The sequence below is a fragment of the Grammomys surdaster genome, unplaced genomic scaffold (genome assembly GCF_004785775.1).
Source record: "Grammomys surdaster isolate TR1022 unplaced genomic scaffold, NIH_TR_1.0 126036, whole genome shotgun sequence".
Lineage (NCBI taxonomy): Eukaryota > Metazoa > Chordata > Mammalia > Rodentia > Muridae > Grammomys > Grammomys surdaster.
The window spans coordinates 3,025,647-3,053,193 of NW_021620849.1; the positions used below are offsets into that span (position 1 = coordinate 3,025,647).

At 45.8% G+C, this 27,547-nt stretch overlaps 1 protein-coding gene across 1 annotated transcript in view; it reads right to left on the reverse strand.

Moving 5' to 3' along the window:
* Crtc3 (CREB regulated transcription coactivator 3) overlaps positions 1-27,157 on the reverse strand; it is a 104,047-nt gene extending 76,890 nt beyond the window's left edge. The window contains exons 1-2 of the mRNA XM_028754814.1: positions 27,026-27,157; positions 16,410-16,508 (exon numbers count right to left, since the gene is read on the reverse strand). Of these exons, the coding sequence (XP_028610647.1) occupies positions 16,410-16,508; positions 27,026-27,157 (231 nt within the window). The remainder of the gene's footprint in view (positions 1-16,409; positions 16,509-27,025) is intronic.
* Between the last annotated feature and the right edge of the window lie 390 nt (positions 27,158-27,547).

Genomic DNA, 27,547 nt, shown 5'->3' on the forward strand with positions numbered 1-27,547 from the left:
ACACATGCATACACTTGGGGTCGAGTAGGGGACACAGAAAGGGAGACAGAGACAGAGAGATAGAAACCCCGAGGCAGGGAGGAAGAATCACACATCATCTGTATAAAAGACATGTAAGGACTAAAATGAAATTATTAAAATGATATTTCCCGGTTTCTACAGGATGGCTGGGGCCTGGAATGTGGCTTTGCTGGTGAAGTGCTTGAAGCCCCAGGTTCCATCTATAGATTAGGCATTGTGCCATAGAATCCCAATAGTCAGGAGGGGAAGACAGGAGGGTCAGAAGTTCAAGGTCATCTCCAGCTATATTGCAAATTCCAGACCCTGTCTCAAAAGCAAAATATACATGTGTACGTGTGTGTGTGTGTCTGTGTGTGTGTGCGTGAGAGAGAGACAGAGACAGAGACAGAGAGACAGACAGACAGACACAGACACTAGTTTTTTTGAGACAAGGTCTCTCTATATAGTTCTGGCTTGCCTGGAACTCATTATGTTGACTAGGCAGGCCTTGAACACATAGAGATCCACCTACTTCTGCCCCCCAAGTGCCACACACACACCCAGTTTATTCCTTTTTAATTTTAAATATTTTCTAAATTTTATGAGCACACGTTATTTTTATAGTGAAAAGCAAAGACTTTAAAACCAAGCTACCCATCAATGCAATATATTTATTATTTTCCCTGAATATAAAAGATTTTGTTTTGTTTTTTTGGAGACAGTCTTACTATGTAGCCCTGACTGACCCCAAACTCTTGATCCTCCTGCTTTGCCCTCCCAAGTTCCAAGATTACCCCTTAGTGAACAGAAAAGTTTAAAAATAGGGGACTGGAGAGACGGCTGCTCTTCTGAGGACCTGAACTAGATTCCCGGTATCCACATGCTGGTTCACAATTACCTGTAATTCTACTTTCGGGAAATCTTATACCCTCTTCTGGCCTCCATGGGCACCAGGCATAAACATGGTATACAGTCATAAAGTAGGCGAAACACCCATCCACATAAAAATTTAATACAGTAATATGTGTGTGTGTTTAGGCTAAAAAAAAAAAAGAAAAAAGAATGCCAGGCATTACTTAGGAGGTAGAAGCAAGAGGGTCAGAGGCTCAGTAGTCCAAAGTCAGACGTGACTGCTAGTAAGTCTGAGGCCAGCCTGAGCTGCATGAAACCCTACCACAGCTTGTCTTGGAAGGAAGGAAGGAAGGAAGGAAGGAAGGGAGGGAGGGAGGGAGGGAGGGAGGGAGGGAGGAAGGAAGGGAAAAAAGGAGGGAGAGAGGGAGGGAGAGAGGGAAGGAGGGAAGAAGGAAGACAGGCAAGAAAGAGGAAGTATATTGGAGTCAATGATTTTGTGCTATAGTTATTCAAATAGTTTGTCAGACTTGATTGTAAGTGACTACTGCTGTTTGAGAGACGGGGTGTGACTATGTGACCCAGGCTGGCCTGGAACTTGCCTTCTCCCTCTGCTTCCCAAATGCTGGAACTATGGCCATGAGCCATCATGCCCAACTTCTTAAATAGATATAGTTTAAATTATCTTCATAAGCACCAGGATATCTATTGATAACAGGCATTCAATAATATTAATAAATTCAGAGGTAGTAACGATAGCTGCTTGATGAAATAGAGAAGTAACTTTTAATAACCAGAAGAAGTATTTCGCTGGCACGTGACTATGTATGGACAAGAAAAGCACAGCTGTGCCACGGAGGATTACGGTGCCTCAGCCTGGCAACCGTGCCTGTGCCATGGAAGATTACGGTGCCTCAGCCTGGCATCCGCGCTTGCCACACAGGGGAACGTGATCATGGAAGCAGATGGATGGGGTCCCGCTGTCCCAACAGCACCCCAAGGCCTGTAACTTTCAGATCTGTTTTCTGCCCATAGAAATAACTATAACTCAGCAATAGCGGTAGGAGCCTTGTACCAAGGTGTAGCCAGGTGTGAGCAACCTTGGGGTGCATGGCAGGTGTGAACAGTCTTGGGGTACGTGACAGGTGTGAGCAATCTTGGGGGTTGCATGACTCTCTTCCAAACATTTACCTACTTCTCAAGATGGAAGTGTAGTGAGGTGACAGTGGGGACAGCTTCCATTAGCTCCAGTCATGCTCGTTCTTAGCTTGGCTGTTTGAGACGAGGTCTCTCTATGAAGTTGTAGATGTCCTGGAGCTTAATCAGAATGGCCTTGAACTCAGAGGCCCGTCTGCCTCTGCTGGGATTAAAGGCACACTTCTAATCTCTTTTGAAGGATTATTTTAAGTGTGTGTGTGTGTGTGTGTGTGTGTGTGCGCGAAGATGACTGCAGGTTCAAGAGGAGGGAAGAAGAGAACATCGAACCTGGAGCTAAAGTTCCAGGCAGCTGTGAGCTGTGTGGTCTGGGTGCCGGAACCAGAACTGGGTCTGTTGCAAGTGCAGAGTCCACTCTTCACTGCTGAGTCCATCACCTCTAGCCATTCTTTAAAAATTAATTCTCAAGCACTAGTATTTCATTAGTAAGAACAAATGACTTACAAGGGACACATTCACAAAAGAGATTAAAACCCTGGTGTGAACAGCTTCTTGGTCAGAAACTGATGTGGTCACATCAGTAACATCAGTGTTAAGTATTTCTTGCAACTCCGCTAGGCAGACTGCGTACTTCATCCCCACCACAGTCCTGGGAGGTAGGTCCCATTAGCAGACATGAGGCCTAGACCTACACAGGGCTCTGAGCTGCTGAGGGGCAGCCCTCTGCTGCTTGTGTGCACCGTGCCACAGGGAGCATGGTGCTGGCAGTGACTGCTGCTGCGGCAGGGTAGCAGGAGCGACGCTGAGGAAACGCCAGCCTGGCTCACCTTGTGCCAAGCAAGTGTTACACATAAGAATTCTTTTACACCTCCTAATCAAGTAAAACTCCAATGACACTGGTATTATTGATTATTGCCAGTTTAAAGAAAGACAAACTGAGCCAAAGAACACCCTGCCTTAGCCTCCTGAGAAATCAGGACTACAGGTGGCTATTATTGTGGCAATTGCCTTTTAAAAACACTAGAATATTCAAACAAACAAACAAACAAACAACCTAGTATCTCATGTGTCCCAGACTGGTCTCAAACTTACAATGTCGCTGAGGATGCCCTTGAATTTATAATCTGATCTTCCTGCTTCCACCTTCTGAATGCTTAGATTACAAGTGTATGCCATCATGCCTTGCTTACGCAGTGCTGGGAATTGAACCCCGGGTTTCATGAATGTAAGAGAGGCAGTATACCAACTGAGCTACACCCCCAGCCTCTCCGGCATCTGTGCCATTGCTGACCCCTCGATGCGGGGACGATTGGGACCACATGGAAGGGCAGGATGCAGATGGCACGGTTCCAGTTGTTCAGTGTTGTTGCGCAAGTTCTCATAGACACAGATGTTCCTAATTCAGTGCTGGGGGCCAGGGTTTCCTTACTCCTTCTATAATTTCAAGCAAAGGCTAATTCCAGACCACTGGAGATTCACGAGCTGTCAACTTTTCTCTCTTATTCTCCAAGTCTCTTATTTATCACATATGGTTAAATAAAAAGAAAGAAGAAGAAGAAGAAAAAAAAAGCACAGTTCAAATTTGTATTAAAATATGACAACCATCTCCTTGGTCACAGTCTTATGCTGGGACAGATGCACATTCCACAAGTATTAAGTAAGCCACTAACTTTCTGTGTTCCTTGCTACTCCCTTCGGCAGAAGAGAACACACTGCTGAAGGCAAAAATCGGAGGCAAACAGCAGCAGATCAGACAGAGAGGAACCCCAGTTGCAAAATGCGTTTGGTTTGCAAGGAGCAGACTCCCACAAAGAACTTAGAAATAAGGTCACCTTCTGCAAAAGAAAATATGACACAACATAAAACAAATATTTGTGACCAGTGGAAGTCTTTCCTGAAAATAATTCATACTAAATGACTTGTAAAATGGCCTTCCAAGTCTCACGCAGACACACAAGTTCGCTGTCTATCTCATTCTCTCAAACAGTGCTTGGACGAATGAGTGCTGTTTCAGGACTGGTGGAGAGCACGCAGTGCCCAAAAGCAGGGCTGGCTACTAAAGGCTTATGACCCTGGGAACAAAATTCCCTCTCACTTTTACATTTTGAGCAGATGATTCTGTCACAAAAGCCACAAACTATGAGGAGTGAACATATATAAACGGAATTTAGCTAGTGGCTTTGGAAGGAACCTGCTATCTTTACACTCGCGTTCCCTCAACACACACCAATTCCCAACCCCCTTGGTCAATGCCTGTGCTTCCTGTGGCTTACCCTACATACAATTATCAGCATCATACCCTACAAACAGACTTAAAGAGGTTGAGAAAATGGCCAAAGCACAGACTCACAGATGGCAATGCCATCTAGGGCCTCACAGAACAGCTCATCCCAGGCAGTACCCAGAAAAGCAGCTGCTGGAGCAAGCCCAGAGGTAAAGCTGCAGAAGACAAGTTCAGCAGTGAGAGCTAGCCAGGAGACGTAAGGGAGCAGCTGACCCCAGAGATATGCAAAGGATTTCTGAGATGATTAAAAACAAAAACCAAACAACAACAACAACAAAAGCCTGCTGGGTGGGCTCCACAGATGCTCCTCTGAGATTTAAGGCCATTGTGGCTGAAAGGCAGAAGCAGGGGGTTTAAACCAGAACTAATGGAAGTTATAACTGGGGGTCGGGGGAAGCTGTCTTACTCATTTCCATATTTCCTAGGTCCTCCTATACTGAGCCTGCCACACAGTAGGTATTCAAGAAACATTTGTCAGATGAGGCCACAGCTCACTGGTACAGGTAGTAGGTTTAATCCTTAGTACCACCAAACAGACAATCAAACCAGCAAAATCCAACAAAGATTATGCCAGGCACGGTGGTGGCACATGCTTTAATCGCAGCACTCTGGGGGCAGAGGCAGGTGGATCTCTGAGTCTGAGCCAGTCCTGACTACATTCTGGAAATAATCAGGACAGTCAGGGTTACACAGTGAGACTTTGTCTCAAGAAAAAAAAAAAAAGTTTGCCCAATTTCTTTCTTTGGAATGAAGGAGGAAAGTAGTTAACGGCCCTCTCAGAAGAGGGAGGGCAGAGGGGCAGCCCTCACAGGTCAGTCTGTGCACACACTAGGAGGGGAGCTGCTCTGAGTGTCACCCGTTGGTTTTACAGTGTGGTGTTTGACCCGAATGGGTTTACAGGTGTCCTGGCTTCAAATGCACACACCTGAGACCGATCAAGTGAAGGCTACTCGTCAGTGGCACCACCCCTGGTCAGGGGGGCCTGGCGAGGACAAGGAAGAAAACTGAGGAAGCTATGGGGAGCAAGCCACTAAGCAGCACTCCTCCATGGCCTCTGCTTCAGTGCCTGCTTCCAGGTTCCTGCCTTGGCTACTTCAGTGGACTGTAACCCAGAGTATGTAAGCCAAATAAACCTTTTCCTCCTGAAGTTGCTTTTGGCCATGTACTTTATCACAGCATTAGAAACCAAGCCAAGGCACCCCTTTTCCCAGATGCAGGACCCCGAGGAAGAGGCCAAGGGAGCGGAGAACTGAGAGGTTAGCATCCAGACCAGAAAGCAAGGGTGTTCTACAGCTGCTCAGTGCCACACCTGTGCCACTTATGCTACAACTCTGAAATGTAAAACCCAAAGGTCCAAGGAGCGGGCATGCAAACACACAGGGAGGAATGGATTCTCCAGATGAGGACGGAAGGGATTTCAAAAGCCACTAAAGAGGTCAATGGGGCGATGGAGAAGCAGGTATCTGAAAAAGACTGTCTGTCTGCTTCTCCATCACTACAATATCTCCTGCCATTTTCTTTTAGACATACTTCACAACACAGAAAACCAGGTTTAAAAACAAACAAACAAACAAAACCTAGAGAATAATTTTCTTTGAGGGAAGGGTTAGGGGATGTTTTTCCTGTAGGCCAAGCTAGCCACGAACTGCTGATCTGCCTGACCCCACCTCTGAGTGCTGAGGTCACAGGTGTACACCATCGCTTTTGGTAATATTTCCCATTTAATCCAACTTACAAAGTAAATCATTTTAGGCCAAGAGTTCTCAACACAGGATAAAAACATAGACAAAACTGAGAATGATACATTTAAAGCTTTACCTAATAAAATGTATATTTCTGCAGAGGGATTACGTATCCATAATTCTGGCACTTGGGGCAGACATTGAAGTAGGAGAAATTAGAGTTCCAAGCTAGTCTGAGCTATCTGGCCAGGTCCTGTCTTTTAAAAATAGGGCTATTGGGACAGAGGGTGCAGGGAGTGGCTAAAGAGATGGCTCAGCAGGTTAAGAGGATTTCCTGTTCTTGCAGAGGACCCATGTTCAGTTTCCAGCACCCACACCAGGCAGCTCAAACACCTGCAGCTCCAGCTCCACGGACCTCATACCCTCTCTTCTGGTTCCCAAAGGTACCCCTACCCACACGCACACACCTACACAAAGATACACACACACACATAATTTCTAAATAATAATAAAAATTTAAAGTTAGGTGTAGTAGTACGTATCTTTAATCCCAACATTTGGGAGGCAGAGACAGGTAGATCTCTGTGAGTTCAAGGCCAGCCTGGTCTACATAGTGAGTTCCAAGTTAGCCAGGGATACACAGTAAGACCTTTTTTTTTCTTTAAGTAGAATTTCAGAGCCGGGAACAAGGTTGCAGGCGCACACGTGTCTCCGCTAGCTCTGTTACACATCCCTCACAGTTAGCTTTTTAGTCACACAATCCTGAGTTTTTGTTTGTCCTGTTTGTTATTGACTCTTGTAACTCAGGCTGACCATGACTCCCAGGTGTTAGGATGCCTGTATTAGGTGTCAGACAGGTCACCCAGATTTAGGTAGAAACAAGTGCTTTAAATAGAAGCACATTCTGTTTTAACATACTATCTAGCTAGATAGTTATGCAATATACCTTGTATGTATATATAAGCTACTCAAATGTGATCCTTTCTGTCACAGTCTGAATGGTCTCTAACAACACATCTATTTTTTTAAGGATCTAATTTTTTTCAAATAGTTGGATTTTTACATTTAAATTAATTTTGGCTCATAATTGTATGTCACTTGTTCCGTTTCTCCTGAGAAGTTCCTTGTCTTGTAAAAATGACCCAAGCAGGCATACAGCAACATGCACAAGCATGTGGCAGCTGAACGGACAGCGAAAGCAACCAAATGTCCAACAGTGGGGAACTGTGCTGTATGGGTGTGACAAAATCCTATGAGCAACTAGACATTTCCTTAGAAGACTGCTTAAATACGGGGCACTGCTCACGACAGAAGGAGAGAAGGCACAAAATACTGCATGCATATGATGCTTCCGTGTTAAGGGCACTTACTGGAGCAATGCTATTGATGAAGTCAAAATGCAAAAACGAGGCCACCTACTCCTACAGTAAGCAAGTCTCCCATTCAAAACCAGGAAGAGCTTTTACATTTTTTTCTATATCTAAAAAGGCATTTTTCGGTCCGGGTGGTGGTGGCGCACGCCTTTAATCCCAGCACTTGGGAGGCAGAGACAGGCGGATTTCTGAGTTCGAGGCCAGCCTGGTCTACAGAGTGAGTTCCAGGACAGCCAGGGCTACACAGAGAAACCCTGTCTCGAAAAACCACAAAAAAAAAAAAAGGGCATTTTTCCTTTTAGAGAATAAATCGTACACACACACACACACACACGCACACACACATACACACGCACACACACACACAAATGCGCATACTTTAGTAAACAGTGACTCTAATTTGTTGTTAATGGCACCTTCTCATTCTCTTTGTGTAGTGAGTCGAGGCACTACAGTGAATTTAAAGTCTACAACTGTGCTACCGTTCCATTATTATTTACTAGGGGTCTTTGCTTCGGACAATTTGTTGCTATGCTATTTGACAACTACCAAAGCCATATACCAATCTCAGGGGATGCTGTAGAAACCGAAATGTATATGGAGAGAATTTAATCCAGTCTCTGGCACATAGAGTAAGCTCCGTACATGCTGCTGTGGGTGCTAGCAGGGCTCTGCCAGTCTGCTTTCTTGCCTTACTTTCCTTTTCCTTCGAACCTCCTGCAACTGTGGAAGGAAACATAGTAAAAGAAGCTTGCTGAGAGGGTCAAAGCCTCAGCCATTAAGCCCTGGCTCTCTAACACTTGCTATGCAAACTCTGGGTTCATTCTATCCATATGAAGTGGTAGTGAACCTATCAATTACCTGAGGTAAAGTCGACTGTTTGGATCCTCCTGAAAGCTTTTGCCACCATACAACGAGGACTTTCTTCCTTGCTTACCAGATTGTTCTGAACTTCAGTCAGAATTTAGGAACAATTTACAAATAGGAGGATGCACTTTCTACATTTTGTTACAATGTAGAAGTCTTTGGTGCTACGATTTGTAGCTGGTTTTGGTGATATTCTTTGAAGAGACTATGTATGTTATATGAAGGCTACAAAAAGCTACAATTACACACTCAGAGAGCCCAGTGTAGAGCAAAGGTTTTAGGCCCCTGCTCTGGGGTTGCCTAACAAGCAGGACACACAGCCAACAGGTGCTGAAGCTGTGACACAGACTGAAGATGACAGTGGAAGAATTACTTTTCTTCTAATCAAAGAGCACAGCCCTGGCCCTCACAGGCATTGTCTGTTTCCTCCTCACTGGCTGCAGTACCCATGTGCCAGTACCACTTGTAGATAGCTTTGACCTGACAGTGGATCCCACGCTAAGGACTGTCAGAAGAGGACTGGAATGGCATACTTTCATTTACTTAGCTAATATTCTGCATTCCCTGTGAGGGCCTCTGCACTAGAGGAAAAGAGCTTTCAGATTGGCCACTGGGATAAAGAACTGGCCCTTAATCATATTAAAATAGTAGTCTGCTTACCATCCAATGGTATAGCAAAAACAAACAAAGTCACAGGTTGTGCTTGGTGTGGTGGTACAACCTTTAATCCAGCACCCAGGAGACTGAGGCAAGGGAACAGAGTTCCAAGGCAGCCTGAAGTTCTATAGTGAGTGGTAGGCCAGCCTGGGTTATACAGATCAAACCCTGTCCCCAAACAAAACATAAACATGAATGGAAGAAGGAACAGTCCCGAGGATCTACCGGACTTCACAGTGATTACAATTACTAACCACACACTGTATAACTGAAAACGTCTAAGAGCAGAGTCTCACGAAAAGTGATAAGGATGTGAGTCAGTGGAGACGCTAATTAGCTTGAGTTACCAGTCCTCATGTACCAAAACATGGATGGAACTCAGAGGGAGAGTGCTTACCAGCATGCTTACATCCTAAATTCAACCCCAGGCAGAGGGAAAAGAAGGAGGTCGTACATCATAAATATATATTTTATTTGTTAATTAAAATATAACAAGAAGAAAACATATACAAAAAAGGGGACTGTGTGTAAGTAAATTATTATAAGAAACAATTAAAATCTGTGTTTCTGTAATGTTTGGAAATAGAACCATACTCAAGAATAAAGACTCCATATTATTAAGAGAAATGGTCCTGGTCCCCAGCATGACATCCTAGCACTAGGGAGGCTGAGGCAAGAGGATCACTAGCAGTTCAAGGCCAGCCTGGGCTACAAAGTAAGACCTTGTTTATGAAACAACAGTAATGATAGCTGTTGTTGTTGTTGTTGTTGTTATCAGAAGGAGGACAGAGAGGAGGAAGGAGAGTGTAGCAGGAGGAAGGGAGAAGGAAGAGAAGGAGGAAAGAAAAGGAAGAGGGAGGAGGGGCAGGCAGCAGCAGCAGCAACAGTCAACTATGCTCAAGCTGGGTGTGACCATTCCTAGCATTCATGAGACAGAAGCAGGCAGATTTCCTGAGTTTGGGGTTAGCCTGGTCTACATAATGAATCCTAGCCTAGTCAAGACCCTGTCTCTCAAAAAACAAAAACAAAAAACCCTCTACATTATTAGTGATCAGGAAAATGTCAACTGAAGACACAATGACACACCAAAGCCTTTAGAACGGCCATTAACTGGGGAGGAGAGCGAGCAAGTATCAGCCACTTGGGAGGGAGAGGCCGAAGGATTAGAAGTCCACCGTTTTCTTCAGCTACTAGGTAGTCTGAGGCCAGCCTAGGCTACCTGAGCCCTATCACAAAACAGGAAGTAGAGACTCAGAGCTGCATACCACAGCACATTCACAACAGCGTTCTGCACCACAGTCAAGAAGCAGGGCGAGGCAGTGTCCACCAGATGAACAGATAAACACATGTGGTATGCACATACAATAGAATATTATTCACCCTTAAAGGGAAGGAAATCCTGTTACAATACGCATGAAACTTGAGGAAATCGTGTGAAGTGAGACAACTTAGTCACAAAAAGACAAGCAGTGTTTGATTAAATGAGGCACATAGCGTGGGCCCGTCCACGGGCAGAAAGCAGAGGGTGGCTGCCAGCCCAGGCAGGGGAGAACAGAAGTGTAAGTCTGAATGCAGACTTACAGTTTTAGAAGGTGAAACAATCTTGGAGACTGACTCAACAATCATATGAATGCTTTTGTTTGGTTGGTTGTTTTGTTTTTTCAAGACAGAGGCTCCCTGCTGTGACTGCTGGATCCTATGTGAGCCCCAGGAACAACCTATTTCTGTAGTAGCTGCTCTATTCTGTGTTTTCACCCACAGTACCCAGGGCTCAGTTTGCATTTTCCTTTTAACTAATAATGGTGAGGGTTTTGTTGTTGCTTTTTTGTTTTTGTTTTTGTTTTTTTTTTTTGAGGGAGGGTTGTTTGTTTGTTTTTGTCATGGATGTCCTAGAGTCACTTTGTAGACCAGGCTGGCCTCAAACTCACAGATATCCGCCTGCCTCTGCCTCCCAAGTGCTGGGATTAAAGGCATGCACCACCACCGCCCGGCTAAGGAGGGATTCTTATGTCTCGTTGGTGGAATGTGAAACTGTACAGTCGCTCTGGAAACCAGGCGGCAACCTCCTATAATGGTAAAGCTAGGGGCTGGGGTTATGGACTAGTGGTAAAGGGCTTGGTTAGCATATTTAAAAACTAAGTCCAGGTTCCAGTATTAGAAATAGACTCAGACAGAGAGAGGGAGAGAGATAAAGATCACTTTTACCACTCGATCCACCAATTCTACCGCTAGGTATTTACATGGCAGCACATGAAGCCGGACATGGTGGTACTTGTGATTCCAGTACTCTGGAGGCTGAGGCCGAAGGACTGCTCCAAGTTTGAGGCTGCTCTGTGTTATATAGTGAGCTCCAGGCCAACCTGGATTGCAGAATAAGACTTTGTCTCAGAACCAGGCGGTGGTGGCGCATGCCTTTAATCCCAGCACTTGGGAGTCAGAGACAGGTGGATTTCTGAGTTCAAGGCCATCCTGGTCTACAGAGTGAGTTCCAGGACAGCCAGAACTACACAGAGAAACCCTGTCTCGAAAAACCAAAAAAAAAAAAAACAAAACAAAAAAAAAAACAAAGACTTTGTCTCAGAAGAAGAAGGGGAGGTGGGGGGAGAAGAGAAAAAGGGAAGAGATAAATCAGGGTCTTTGCAGGTCACTCATTAATTCAGAAGGTGCTCGTACTAGAGTATTGTGGCCCTACAGCCAAGGAAATCGTAGACACATGGGAAGGTCACATGACAAAAGAGGTGCAGGTGGCAGCAACAGAGCTATAAACCAAGGATTTTACTAAGGAAAACACCAGGGAGATGTAAGGAAAGATTTCCCCAAGCACTCAGAGGGAGGGAGCTCGGCCTGCCAATCCCGTGATTTCAGACTCCCAGACTGAGAGCTGTGAGAAGTGAATTTCTGCTATTTTAAGCCACCAAGTTGTGGTACTTCGTACCGGCAGGCAGCCACAGGAAACAAGGGCACGCAACAACATGGATGAGGCTCCACTGTGATTGGTTAAAGGCAACAAGAAACCAAAGGACCATTTCCTTCTGACTCCACAGGACACTCTGCAGGGAGGACAGAGGATGATGACAAGGGACAGTCACTCTGCAGTGAGGGCCTATTTTATACCTCAGTGACTGTGACGGTGATCCCATGGCATAGAGCTGTATACCCCAAAGAGACAACTATACCTTAAAAAAAAGATAATGGAAGAACACCTGTGCTCCAATACTCCCCTTTTTATATCAATTTGTTAAGAAATTTTCTATTTGGAAGAGGGCTCCTACTGGCCTAATAAGTGGTCATATCATCATCAAAATAAAATAATAGTTACAGATCATAACCCACTGAACTAATCACTATATATATATATATATTTGTGAGCGTGTGTCTATAATGAAAAGTTTAATGGAGTTTAATGACTGTTTAAGGTAGTTATACATAGAACAGTTGTTCACTACAGAGAAGAAAAGAGCAACTTCAGAGAGGAGAGCCTGAAAGACCGATTGTAGTTGGTCAAAGGCACACCCACAGTCACAGGACAAACTGGAATCACATGTCTAATAGGATCGGACCATCACTTCTGAGCTATTCCTGCCACAGATTCATCATCTGAATCTCATCACAGAGATAGACATAAGCCCCAGTGTATGGGGGGGAGGGAGGGGGAATGCTGAAGCCAGCAGTGCCTGTTGGAGGATGCTTGCCTGCTGTATGTGAGGCCCTGGGTTCAATCTCAAGCACCAGAAGGTGTCCAAAGGCAACTGGAACAACTGGGATTACTCTACGAAATAACTGGCCTGGATAATTGGGGGCGGGGGGTGGGGGGGGTAGGGGGTGGGGCATGGGGTTTGAGGCAGGGTTTCCAGGCTGTACGTAAACTTGCTAAATAGTCAAGGATGACTTTGAACCTCAAATCCTCCTGCCCATGTTGTTCTGGAAACCCAACACAGGGCCTTGTGTGCACAAGACGGGTGCTCGACCACAGAGCTGCATCTTTAGCTGCAAACAATACTCTGACTGTGCATGGTGACACAAGCCTACAGTTCCAACACTCAGAGGTCAAGGCAGGAGGACAGCGTTTGATGCCAGCCTGGGCTATCTATATACCAAAAAACAAATTAAAACACGTTTGACAAATGTATGTGTGTGCATATGTGTATCCATGTTCACATGGGTACAGGCACATGTGTGGGTGGGCGGGCATGCAGGCACATATGAGCAGGAGATGTGAAGGCCTGAAGTTAACACTGGGTGTCTGCCTCAACCCTGCTCCACTTTACTGAAGCAGGACCTCTCGCCTGAGCACAGCAAACACAACCAGTGAGACAAGCCACCTCTGCCTCCTCAGTGCCGTGATTTCTGGTGGCTACCATACTTGCCCAGCTTTTCTGTAGGTTCTCTTGTTGTACGAAGACATACTTACACAGCAAATACTTTATCTATTGTGTTGTCTTCCCAAGTCCTCAAACAGATTAACAAGGCTGACTGAGTTTATCTTATGTGTATACATGTGTGCCTGGGTGTAGGACTGTGCACCACACGCTTACGGTACTCACAGAGAATCAGATTGTCTGGAGCTGGAGTTCCAGGCAGCTGTAAACTCCTGATATGGGTCCTCTAAGAGAGCAGCAAGTACTCTTAACTGCGGGGCCATATTTCTAGCTCCCCAAAATAATTTGTTTTTAGTTAGTTTGTTGTTGTTGTTATTGTTGCGTTTTTAAGTTTAGAGACAGGGTTTTTCTGTGTAGCCTGCCTGTCTTAAAACTTGCTCTGTAGGCCAGGCTGGTTTAAAACTCAGAGATCTACCTGCCTCTGCCTCTTAAGTGCTGGGATTAAAGTATGCCACCACACCAGCTTAAAATAATATATATATATTTTTTTTTTGGTTTTTTGAGACAGGGTTTCTCTGTGTAGCCCTGGCTGTCCTGGAACTCTCTCTGTAGACCAGGCTGGCCTCGAACTCAGAAATCCGCCTGCCTCTGCCTCCCAAGTGCTGGGATTAAAGGCGTGCGTCACCACCGCCCGGCCTAAAATAATAATTTTTAATGTAAAAAAAAAGTATCCTTAATCTGAATGCTTAAAAGCAGAAGTGCAATAGACTCCAGTTTTCTCAAATATTAACAAAGAATTAACTCTTAACTAGAGTCTTTGATATTTTATTTCTAAACTAAATTAGCATTTCTAATTTTAAAATCCAGCATCGGGGCCAGGGAAGTGGCTCCCTGGGTAAAGCATTTGCCACACAATCACTAGGACTTGAGTTCAGGCTTCAGAATCCACATGACACGACACACACAGCTCATGCCTGTGAGCCCGGCACTCTGTGAGTAAGACGGGACGAAGAGACTGACTCTCCAGAGCACACAGGTCAGCTAGCCTGGTGTGCACAGCAGCAGAGACCTGGTTTCAAACAAGACAGATGGGAAGACTAATAACTGAGGCTGCCCTCTGACCTCCACATGTGTGCAATGACATGCTTGTGCACAGACTAACATACAAACGCACATACTCACCACAGATGCACGCCCCCCAACACAGACCCACAAAAAGATCTTTAAGAGCAGAAATCCGAAATGCTCCACAATATTTTGGATATTATAAAAACAGTGACACCCCCCCCCCAGTTTCCTCAACAAAGAAGACCTACCTTTAAAACTGGGGGAGGTGTGGCTAGGAGGACAGCCCAGTGGGTAAGAAGTCACAGTGCAAGCATAAGCACCTGAGCTCAAATCCTCAGGACACATGTCAAAAGCTGACAACACCTTTGTGTGCCCATGACCATTACTGTGAGCGCACGCATGCGCGCGCACACACACACACACACCACATAGACACATCCCAAAAATAAAATGGAGGAGTATCCAAAAGCAGAGTTATAATGCTTCACCACAAAGTTTATATCTCAACTGTAATATCAAATCCTAACTTGTTTAATTAGAAATGGCAGGCTTCGGGGCTGGAGAGATGGTTCAGTGATTGGGCGCACTGACTGCTCTCCCAGAGGACCCAGGTTCAATTCCCAGTGCCCATATGGCAGCTTACAACTGTCTGTAACTGCAAGATCTAACACCCTCACACAGACATAAATGCAGCCAAAACACCAATGCGCATAAAATAATAAATTAAAAAGAAATAGCAGGCTTCTAACTTTTCTGTGGCTAGGACAACAGACCAGGTCTAACTCAGATCTTACCTGCAGTAGCCGACACTATTGTCTGCAACACTAATTCCACATTGTTTCGAATAAGGCTTTTCTGGTAAATGATTATAGCTACGAGCCTGCACTAATCTCAGGGCATCGAGACTGTTATCTGCTCCTCTGACCCACCTGCACAGTGAGGCCATCGTCAGCCACAGAAATCTAGTGACATGGGTAGTTAGGACTGAGGTGTGCTTTAAGTGTAAAATATACAACAGACTCCAAAGACTCAGCACAAAAACAATATAGGAACTAGTGTATGTTTTGTATGTTGGCTACATGTTGAAATGGTTTGATGGTATGGGTTAAATAAGTATTCAAATTATTTAAATTAAGCTGGGCATGCTGACACATGCCTGTAACCCCAGCACTTTGGAGACAGAGGCAGGAGGATAAGAAGGTCAAAGTCATCTTCAGCTATGTAGTTTAGCTGCTCAAGACTAGCCTGAGCTACACAGTAAGACCATGTCTCAAAACAAGCCAGACACCGTGGAGAGTGTCATCTCAGCACCCAGGAGAGGTACAGGTAGGAGGAGCACGACAATTCTAAAGCCACTCTGGTCTTCACAAGTTCCAGAGTAACCAGAGTTGTATAGCAAGATTCTATCTCAAACAACCTAAGCAAGGGCCAGCAGGACCTTGACAGGCAGAAGCACTTGTGAAAGCCTGAGGCTTGAGTTCGAGTCCCAGAACCCACAGTAGGAGACAACTGACTCTTCAAAGATGTCCTCTGAAACTGTACATGCGACGCACACCCTTTATCCCGGTGTTTGGGAGGCACAGGCAGGCAGACTTCTAAGTTTGAGGCCAGCCTGGTCTACGTAGTGAGCTCCAGGACAGCCAGGGCTATACAGAGACTCTGTCTCAGGGGTGGAGTGGAAAGATCCTCTGACCTCCACACACATGCACAACCATACCCACAGACATACACACATCACACACATCCATACAATAACAATACATTTTAAAATAAATACCTTTTGTTTAAAATATATTACATTTAATTTCACCAGTTTATTTTCCTTTAGTGTGACTACTAGAAAACTCTAATGTAAACATGTGGTTCAAGCTACAGTTTGGAGTGTTCTGTTTTGTTTTCTGGTGATACCGAGGATGGAGCCCAGGGTCTCGTACGTTCGAGGCAAGTTCTCTTCACACATTTCATCTGGATTCTCAGCCTCTGACTCACTGTGAAGTAACATCACCTGCACAGGCAGACACTCTGAAAGGATACACTGAGGGACTTCCCAGAAGACTGAACTGCACTTAGACCCAGGCTATTCTTCTAACTAATCTGTTCAGGGCTTATCACCTTACACTCTGTTCGGCATCACGAAAACCAGCAAGTGGAATACCTGGAAGTCTGACACACCGCTCCGCAGCTGGCTCACATTAGGTAAGGATCCCCCGTGGTACTGTGTAAGGCGCAGCTGCTGAAGCTTCTGAAACTGAACCTGGAAACAGAAGGAGATTGAGAATGTTCACGACTGTTCAGCAAAATCTGAAAGAGGCATCCAAATACAGTGTTTTATAGAATGCTTCAAAAACAAAAATCATGGGCAGGGGGAGGTCTGTGGGAGGGGGTAACCAGGAGAGGAACAGTGAGCAGGGTGTAAAGTGAATAAATAAAAAAATTAAATAATAGAAAAAGAAGGTGAATTTTGTGAAACAAAGTCTGGAAAACATACGCAAATATATGTGCTGCTTTAAAAGGCATGAGTTCTAGAATGTGTAGTCTGTATACATTAAATATACTGGTCTTGTAAATGGACATACTGTATGTTAATAATGAGAACAGTGTTACTCAATCTGTAATCAGAACACATTCCCAGATATATTTCGATGTATGGATTACTAATAAAAATGATTCACGTTTGTCTTTCCAAAAAAAAACAAAACCAAAAAATCTTGGTTTTGATTTCTTTTTCTACTTAAGTGCCCACAACCTTCAGGTTTCCAGAGCTTTCTGGGTTCTGTTTCGGTTGGGTTTGGTTTTGAGACATGGTCTCGAACAGCCCAGGATGGCTTCAACCTCCCTATGTAGCCGAGGGTCCTGATCCTTCCTTCTAACTCCTAAGTAGTAAGGTTACAGGCATGCACCACCACAGCCCATCTCCTTTCTGTTTTTTTTTTAATTTATAAGTTTTAGAAAGAATTTATGAATATTCCAGATGTCCTGTACACCATGATATGTAGGCATGCAGGCATAGTCTTTAACAATAAAAACCTTTCTTAAAGAAAATTAAGCTACTGTCTAAGAACCAAGCTCACTGTTTTCCTTCCTTCTCCACAGGCTTCCCCAGTGTTCTATGTACAAGGGATCATAGCATAGACAGAACTTGCCAGAAGGTTGGTTGTTCTCTCTCTCCCCCCCCTCTTCTCTCTCTCTCTCTCTCTCTCTCTCTCTCTCTCTCTCTTTTTCTCTGTCTTTCTCTCTCTCCAGCTGGAGCCTCATGTAGTCAGGCTGGCCTCAAACTGACAATGTACCAGAGGCTGGCCTTTTAACTCCTGCTACTTGTCCCCACCTCTCACTTCCCTCCCATCACCACCTCTCTTCTCCAAGTCCTGGGATAGCCAGTATGCACTACAACACTCAACCAACATAGCATCTTGCATCTTTACATCATGAGCCTATTCTTACATGATACTGATCACACACACACAAATGATTATTTTTAACGGCTATAAAATATTTCTTTTCCTGAAATCATAACTTGTTCTAAGGAATGATTATTAATCTCTAATAAAAGCTAATAAGACCACAGCTGGCTGAAGAGATGACTTAATGGAATGGAGAACTTGTCACCAAGCCACAATGACCTGAGCGTGATCCCAGGATCACAGGGTGGAAAGGGAGAACCAACTCTAGCAAGGTGTCCTCTGATCTCCATACACATGCTGTGTGCAAGAGTGCATGCGAGCATGCATACATCCACAGGTACACACACACACACACACACACAAATTTATAATAAAAATATTTAATAAAAGAGGCCAAGTCAACAGGCATCCAACAGTAGCCCACAGATTTAATAGCCTTGTTCTTTACTTTTCAAAGGGCCATCAGTTGGCTATAGTTCTTCAACACCATAAAGTGAGCCAGCCTGATCTTCATGAGTTATCCTCCTAAAATAATGAGTTAACTGTATATTTATATAAACTTGGCACTTATAATTCATATAGGAGAGGGAAAAGGTCATGGAGAGATCTCTGAAACAGACTTTTGTCCTTCCATTACTCTGTCCCTCTCTAATTAAAAAATAATTAAACAGTAAATTTAAAGTAATAATTATAAAATATGCCAGCCCTGAGCCCTTAGGGTAGACCAGGGATTGTCCTCAGATACCTAGTCCAGTTTACCCCCTAGCTTTCTCCACAGTAATGCAGGGAGGTTGCCCTGCCTGCATTTATGGACCTGAGGACACAGAGAAGTTCAGTGTCCTGCCCAAAGCCAAGCCACAGCTGCTGTCCTCGAAGCCCACATCTCTACCATGCTCTTTTCCTGTTTCCATTTCTCACTGAAAGATCGTATTATTATTTAAAATATCTAATACAGTGTAGGAGCTGGAGCGATGACTCAGCAGTTAAGAACCTGTATTGCTTCTACAGAGGATCCAGGTTCGAGTCCCAGCATCCACATCAGGCAGCTCACACCCATCCTGTGATCTCACTTCTAGGGCCTCCAAGAGCACTTGCACACACATAGTGCACATGAACTCTCAGAGGCACACATACACATAAAATTTAAAAAGTAATTACTAAAATGTATCTAATACAATATAAATACTATGAAAGTATGGTAGTAAGGAAATTATGACAAGAAAATTCAATGGCCAAGCTATTTACAGTCTGAAAGACAGATACACGGTGGACTCTATGAGTCCCTAACTTATTACTGTCTACTATGAAAGCTTTCAGGTACACAAAAGCTAGAGACCACGGGGATGAGACCCATCCGTCTATCCTCAGCTTCTGTGATTACTAACTGAGATGAAGCCTGGCCACCGTCTCCTCCACCACCCTTGGCACCCTGAGAGAAATCCCAGATATGATAATATTTCTTAATTTAATATGCATATTCAAAAAATAAGTGCACATGTTTGTTTGTAAGCTTTAAAGCCCTTGAGTGTCTTTAACTTCATTATAATCGCGGTACTTGAGCTCTCAAACATGCTGTAGAGGGAGATACATTAATTATATGTTATAACATACTAATCAAAACTCTGATCTCAGAGTCAACCTTGAAGATTCAGTATGCTATTTCTGCCTATGAGCCAAGTTTCAGAGTAAGGTCAGCTTCCCAGTTAATATTCTGAATGCACTTACGCTAGAAGCATGTGACTCACAAGCCTTAAAATGCTCAGACACGACTCTTGATTACCTTGATCTACATATAAAGCCTTCCGTTCCTTCTTCAAAGAGTCGCTGAGTCCATCTACTCATGTCCATCTACTCATTTATGAAATCTTAACTGTGTGCTACACACCATGCCAGGCAGAGGCTCACAACCATACACACATGCCAAAGTCTCTCACTTCCGAGAGTCACACAGAGGCTTCACCCCTTAACCAAAAGCCTTGACACATCAGTCAGGCTTAATTATAAAGCTAGCTAGGGACCTGCCTTTAACTGAACTTAAGGCCCTCTCTAAGGACCCCACAACTCACAACCGCTCGCCCTCTGGAGGAGCCAATCTCCGGAGCCTTCAGAGACCGCGTGATCCCAGAGCCAGCTCTTGTGTGGTTAGCCAAGTCATCCCGTGCCCTTCACAACAGCAATAAGGATGAAGAGAAAAAAATGTGTGGTGTTATGTGAACCATGGAGACCCGGACGAGCTCTCTGGCTACCATTTCTCCGCTACCTCTAAAACCTTTCGGTTACTTTGACACTTTCCACTTTTGAAATTTTGAATCATTAAACTAGAAAGAAATCTGAGACTGAATTTAACACCTCCATGTTTACAGATGATGAAAATAAAGTCTAAAATACAACCAGACTAAGGCAGAGGTCACAGGCTGGCAGCCTAGGGAGTTCTAACTTGGGCAGTGTTTTCAATTTCAATTTTAGAACTTGAAAGACTATATAAAATCCAGATTTCTAACTTTCTTATCTGAAAGAGCAAACAACATTAAACCTATTCATGTGTGTGTGTGTGCGCGCGTGTGTGTGCATGCATGCACATGAGTGTAAGAAGGAGTCAGAAAGTGATTTATGAAAGTTGGTTATCTCCCTCCCCCATGGGTCCTGGGGACTAGATTCAAGACAGGAAGCTGACAGCACCTTTACCGGCAGAGCCATTTTATTAGCCCTAAACTCATATTCCTGCAGGACACAACACAGCCTGCTTTTTGCCCAGGGCCTTAATTGTCCTGTTTGCCTCAGGCCTCACTACACCCTGTTACCCACCACTATGGTAAGAATTAGCTACCATTTGCCATCTATTGCTGGCCCTTCCATTCATTTTCCTTATTTACCTCACCCAGTAGTAGTCAATAGCAAAATTTGGCCTAAGGTCACAAACTTCAGTAAAATGTCTTCTAATGACTGAATAAATGAGGTAGAAGCCATACTAATTCTTCTCTGAGAAAGTCTCACAATGATCAACACAATCCTAATCAAAACCCCATCAGGGAGCTGGGAGGATAGCTCAGTGGCAGAGCACAGCTTAACAAACCACAGTCCCTGGGCTCAAATTCCAGCCACAAATAAAAACAAAATTTATAAAACTTCCAGCCAGGCTTGTTTTTATAGACTGACAAGATAGTTCTAGTATGTACGTAAGTGCAAATAACCCAACTTGTCAGGAGAAAGTTTTTAAATACTTATTTTATTTTGAATTATGGGTATATGTATATATCTGTCTCGGGGAATGTATATGCATGAGCACAGGTGCCTACAAAGTTCAAAAGCTCACAGGATCCCCTGGAGCTGGAGTGAGGGCCGGTTATTAGCTACGGATGCTGGGAACCAAACTTGGGTCCTCTGCAAGAGCAGAACACGCACTGCTCTTAACCACTGAGCCGTCTCTCCAGGAGTAATTTTTAAGAAGGGCTAACTTACAAGACTTAAGTTAACAGCTTTAAGACCTTGTAGAAAGCTATGGTCACCCAATGTGGTGTGTGAAAGGACTCGGGGAGGGAGTGGCTGAGAGGTAGGGCCTTGTCTGGCAAGTAAGGATTCTTAGCTTCAGTTCCAGGAGGTGGAGGAGGAGAAAAGATCAGTAAACGTGATAGAGAAAACAAAAATAGACAGACAGACAGACACACAGAGACCCACACAGACAGACAGACACACCCCTTTACTAGGGGAAAGGGTTTTGAGTACATAGATACCCAATGTGATACCCAGATTCAAGTCCTAGCTCCGCCCTTACTAGCCTTGTAAAGATACTCTCCTAAGCCTAGGTTTACTCATCCCCCAAATGGTGGAAAATCCAGACAGATAAAGCACGAGGTCACTTTGAAGACTGCCTGAGATAACTAGTGAAGAGACCGGCGTGCCTGGCACAGACAGCAGTCAGGTTTAACCTGAGCCTGGTCTTCCCAGGCTTTCTCTCCACTCTTGGCTCAAAGGCTTCACCACTCTACAGCACACCCTTGTTTGTTTTAACAGAAAACCAGCAAAAGGTCTGAGCTGGGGTTGTGGCTCAGCTGCGAGAGGGCGTGCCTACATACATGAGGCCCTGGTGTCCAGTCCTTAGTGCCGTTTAAACTAGTCATGGTGGGACATACCTGTAATCCTAGCAGTCTACAGGCGGCAGCGGTGGTGGAGGAGGAGGAGGAGGAGGAAGAGGAGGAAGAGGAGGAGGAAGAGGAGGAGGAAGAGGAGGAGGAAGAGGAGGAGGAAGAGGAGGAGGAAGAGGAGGAGGAGGAGGAGGAGGCACATCTGGAGGCCTCGAATCTGGAGGTCAACGTCATTTTTGACTATATAGTGAGTTTGAGGCCACTATTAAGGCTATGTAAGACCTTGAGTTTTTAAAAAAAAAAATGAAAATGAAAACAAAAACAAAACAACAACAAAAGGAAAACAACGGCTTTCCACAACTATTCAAGGCAAGTCAACACTTAGGGTGGCCATGCTGAGTTTATCCTGAGATATATCAGTATAAATTGCCCTTCACAGCCAAGCACCCTGAAGTTTCCCAGTTTCCCTCTCTTCCCAGCCATCTCCCCATGCCTCCCAATCCACCTTCACCCAGCATCCTGCACACACAGTAGTAACTGATGGCCTGCACACAACTAATGGCCTGCACACAACTAGACAGCAGTACTGGCTCGGCTGGTGGACACCCTCTCCTCTTTACTCCTGGCTTTTTTCCTGCTGTTCTAATTGCTCGTTAGCCTTCTGTGATTGCACCCCCTCCCCTACCTTCCCTTCATGTCGGGGCTCTTTGGCTTCTAGGCCCTATTCACACTTCACTTTACAGCAGGGAGACAAAGTCAAATAGATATAGGGAAGCTAAGTCATGAAAGCAATCTGGAGCATCATGAGGCATGCCAAAGGGATGGCGGGGTCTGTGGCAAACGATGACTCAGCAAGGAAAGATAGTTTGCTGTTCAGGCCTCAGGACTCACATGGTGGAAGGAGAGACTGGCTCCTGCCAGTTATCTTCTGACCTCCACAAACATGTGGATGCACGAACACACAGACACACATATACACAGAAATCAAGAGCACACACAGACATAGACACACACTCACACACACACACACACACACACACACACACACAGACACACACACAGAAAGCAAAATAAAAATATGTCAGAGAGCCAAAAATAGGGTGTAGGCTACCAGTCAGTTTGTAGTTTGTGGGGGTGGGGGGGTCCTTTGTTTTAAGTAGGGTAGGCTAACCTCAAATACCCTGTGTAGCTGAGGATAACCTTACACTTCTCATCCTCCTGCCTCAACTTCCCAAGTGCTAGGATTCCTGGTACGAGCCGCTAATACGTATGCTGGGGATCAAGTCAAGACTTGGAGTACCAGATGCAAACACCCTAGCAACTGAACTACAGTCCCCTCCCTGTAGTATGTGGTCTCCAAACTCTTCCTAAGCATCCAATCTCCTGTGGCTAAACTCCAAAGAACCCCAAATAGGAGGAAGACCTAGCCTTCCCTTCTGAGGCCCAAGTCCATAGAGACAACGGCCTGCTAGAACATGCTTCCCGAGCCTCAGAAGCCCCTCAAACTCAGCGTCTCTTCACAACTGGACTCTGCTCCTGCTAGAGTATTATCCATCCAGGACTACGGCATGCCTAAAGCCTGGGAATCACCTCCAGCACTCCCTCTCACCTTGCTGGAACCTCCAAAGCACCTTATACTTTGTAAGCATCGACCTGTTCACTCCCACTAGCCAAGGCCACTGAGCCCTGCCACAGCATGCTGTACAGCATCACTCCTTTTAGATTCTGGCTAGAGGGATCCTTTTAAGATGCAAATCCACCCAGGAGCTCAACCTCTCCAATGACCTACTATTGCTCTAGGATCAGGTCCCAAATCCCATATCTACAACCTGATCCTTGTGGTGTCCCCAGAACCTCAAATCTCTCTCCCAGTTGTCCTGTTGAACCGTAGGATTCTGCCAGAAACACACTCCCTTCCCACACATATCCCAGAATTCTCTCCCCACACCCATTGATCCTTCAGATCAGAAATGGCAAAGACTTCTAGCTACACATGCCCAGAGCTCCAGCTACTTCCTTTTTATAACATTCAGCAAAATGGGTCTTCACTTCTTAAATGTCTTCCTCAGTGGATCTTAACACCCATCAGAAAGCACTGTTGCCTGCTCACTACAACATCCCAAACAACCATAGTAACACCAGGCACACACTACAGACATAGTACTTAGTGAGCACACTAAGAAAACTGTCTTCACCCCCATAACACACGTATCATAAACAGGCCGTTAGCTATACTGGTAGCATCCAACTTACCAACAGCATAGAAATGAATCAAAACCCAGCAGCTGTTCCCAAGCTGGCCTGCCTCCGCTTTCCTCCTTCTTACCGGGAGATCCCAGCCAGGTATCACAATGGGCAAGTCCTCCTAGTACTCCCTTTTCCAGAGTGTCTCTCTGCTAGCTGGGCCTGGTGATGCACACCTGTACTCTGAATAAATGAGGAGGCAGAGGCAGATGGATCTCTGAGTTCGAGGCTAGCCTGGTCTGCAAAGAAAGTTCCAGGACATCCAGGGCTATACAGAAAAACCCTGTCTAGAAAAAACAAAACCAACCAACCAAACAAACACACAAACAAATCCACGCTGTTTACTGATGAAGCTGAAACATTAAAGCTGGAAAGAAAAAATGCTCCAAAATCTAGGGCCGTGGTTCTCAATCTTCCTAACACAGCAACCTTTTAATACAACTCCTTATGTTGTGGTGACCCCCAACCTTAAAAGTACTTCATTGCTACTTCATAACTGTAATTGTGCCACTGTTATGAACTGTAATATAAAGCTCCAATCAGAGTCACCCCTGTGGGAGTCAACCCACAGGTTGAGAACCACTGATCTAGAACCTCGTGTCTACCCTGAAAGTAGTAGTGTTCAAGTCAGCCCTAAAAGACTGGCCGTGATTACACTGAGCAGCTGAAACTCAACACAGGCTAAGGAGAAATGATACCTAGATCAGTCACAGTACCTACCCATCAATTAACATGCAGTAGGCAAAGTCAATCTACTAGCCATCCGATTACCCTCTGTGAACTAATGGACTATTCTCCAAATGGGAATCCACTTGCATTTGAGGACCCAGGAGTTCTTTATGAGAAGTGTTTCATTCTATGACTTCTTTGGGAAGATAATCCCTTAAAATACTAAATAAGTAAAAAATACCGAGGCACATTCAGTGTCGTCACGAGCGTCTGTTTGAACACAGGAGAAAACACAAGCTGAACTAACATGCAAATGACTCCCTGTCCCAGGTACGAGGCAAAGCAACATAAGCCTGAAGTAATTAGCAGAAATAGCAACTGGATTAGCTTATAAGCCGCAGTTGATCAGGCTCATTAAATTCAACGTATCACATAGAGAATCTGAGTTCTGTGCATCAAAATAGCATTTATCATAATACATGAAATTTTACTTGGATTTATTGCATTCGTAACCTTCAGTTGGTTGCACACATAGAATCGAAGCTCTACCCAATGAACTTCATACCCAAGATTATGTGCGAACATAATGATTTGCACGAGTAAAATCAAAACTAAATGAACTCGAAGGATCTGTGAGGATTTTTTTTGTTGTTTTTAAAAATCTGAAGTAGGTACAATGGTGCATGCCTGTAACCCCATTTATCAACTATGGAAAAGGGATGTCAAGCTACAAGCTAGTCGGGCTACAGAGCACAACCTTGTCTCAGAAGAATAAAAATAATCTGTACATTACTCAGGACCTACCTCACCACGGGGGATGATTTAAAGGGGGCCTCAAAAATCGCACGAGTGACTGGATCAACTCTAGCTATACAGACACTTAAAGCGCATGTATGTGTGCATAAAGTATGCCTCAAGACATCACAGCACAGGCCTTACGCTAATCCATGGCTTTTACCCACAACTCTTCTATAACGTCCTTAGCTTGTCAAGCTCGGTCTAATCAAGGTTACAAAATGTACAGGCCTGTAGATGCCAACTGGTAAGCAGTAAAACCGATCAGGGCAGAAGGACATTTTTTCCTTGAAATCTTCAGCCTTCTGTATCTATCTGTATATTCCATCTATCACTTATCTCTCAAATATTCTTTTTTTTTCCTTGGTTCAGTGCATTGAGAATGAAAGCAGTTCACTTGGCTCTTCCTTACCACACCAAAAGATAACATTATATAAATATGATGAATGGTCTCGGCGTAGGGGGCTGTCACAGTGAGTGGTGTGAATTGTATTAGAGCAAAATAGAGTTCATAATCCACTTGAGGATGGTAACACTCGAGATTGTGTTTCCAGGTCTCTTAATTTTTAAAGTAAGTCAATTTAGTTTATGTTATAAATTTATGTTAAAAGAAAAAAACTGCCAATTTAAACCCTGACTACAAAAAAAAAATTTTTTCAAGTCACAGACACTATGGTGGCCAAAATACAGTACGGCTGTGCACCGCAGGAAGCAGGGCAACAACCAGTTGGCAATCTGCTCTCACAGCTCCTTCCAGCTGCCCACCCCCAGCATCTTCACAGCCTCCCCCATCTGACAACGTGCCTTCAAGGCCAGCACTCCGAATCCTCAAGGCTGCCCACTCACGTTGACCCTCTGCGGTCTGCACAGACACTCCTGCTGTCTCCATCCCCTGCCGTCCGTCTGCTCCAGTTGTCTAGCCTCCCAGGTGTTTGTCCCGACTCGCTCTTACTCATTCCTCTGGGTCCCTCCGCGGTCACCATCTGCGCTAGATACCCTGTCAGTTCTCACTAAATATCTGATGCTGAACAAACGCATCATCGGACCACGTAAAGCACCTCCAAGAGGCGAAAGTGGGAAAGCCACGGAATCACATCGTGGTACCAAGGGCCCCTGCCACTCAGGAGGCAGCCGTCGATTCACTTGTGCGTGCAGCCCCTCGGGGAGGATGTGCGCCCCTCGGGCCCCCGAGGCCTTCCACGCCGACAGTCAGGGGCTCGCTGGCGGTGGGTGTCCACGGAGAAGCCGCACCGCCCGAACTAGGCGCGCCTCGGTCCGGCCTCCGAGGTGCAGCTGCAGCTGTGTGCGATTTCCTCTCGGGGTCATCCTCCCGCTTAGGCCGCCCGGTCCCGCTGCCCGCCTCCCCGGGCTCAGCCGTTTCCAGCTCACTGCACCGAAGGCCCGTCCACCGAGATGGCAAGCCGCATTTGGTGTCGTCAGGCCGGCCAGAACTGAGGCCGCTCCGGCCCCGCTCCCCACCCGCGGCCCCCGCCCGGCCCCGCCACCGCCGCCTCGGCCCGGCGACCTCTCCTCCGCCGCGCGGACCCACCCGCACCGCCCGCGCCGGCCCCGGAGCTCACCCGGGACAGGGTGAGGTCGGTCATGAGCTGCTCGAAGGCCCGCGTCTCCTCGGCCTGCCGCTGCGTGTGCAGCGCGATCTTCTCACTGAACTTCCGCGGGTTGGCGCTGCCCGAGCCGGGCGAGGCGGCCATGGCGCGCGCCCCGCGCTAGCGGGCTAGGCAGACGGCAGGCGCGGGGTTCCGCCGCTCGGCCCACCCGGTCGGTCCTCAGGCCGCCCAAGCCGCCGCCCGAAGCCTGTCCTCCGGCGCGACCCGGCAGAGGAGCCACCGCGGCCCCAGAGCCAGCGAGCGGCCGGGAGCGCGCCGAGGTCCGCCCCCGCGCGCCGGCTCCGCCCTCGGCGCGGCCCGCCCGGCCTCCGGGCCCGAAGCCCGGCCTCTCGGCCGCTGAGCCCGGCCTCCGGCGAGCCGACCGAGCCCAGGATCCCCAGCCAGCTTCGGGACTTCTCACACCTACATCCCATCGGCAAAGCTAAGCCGCGTCAATGTGTGAGAGCCGCTGGGTACCACTGCCCACATCCCCCA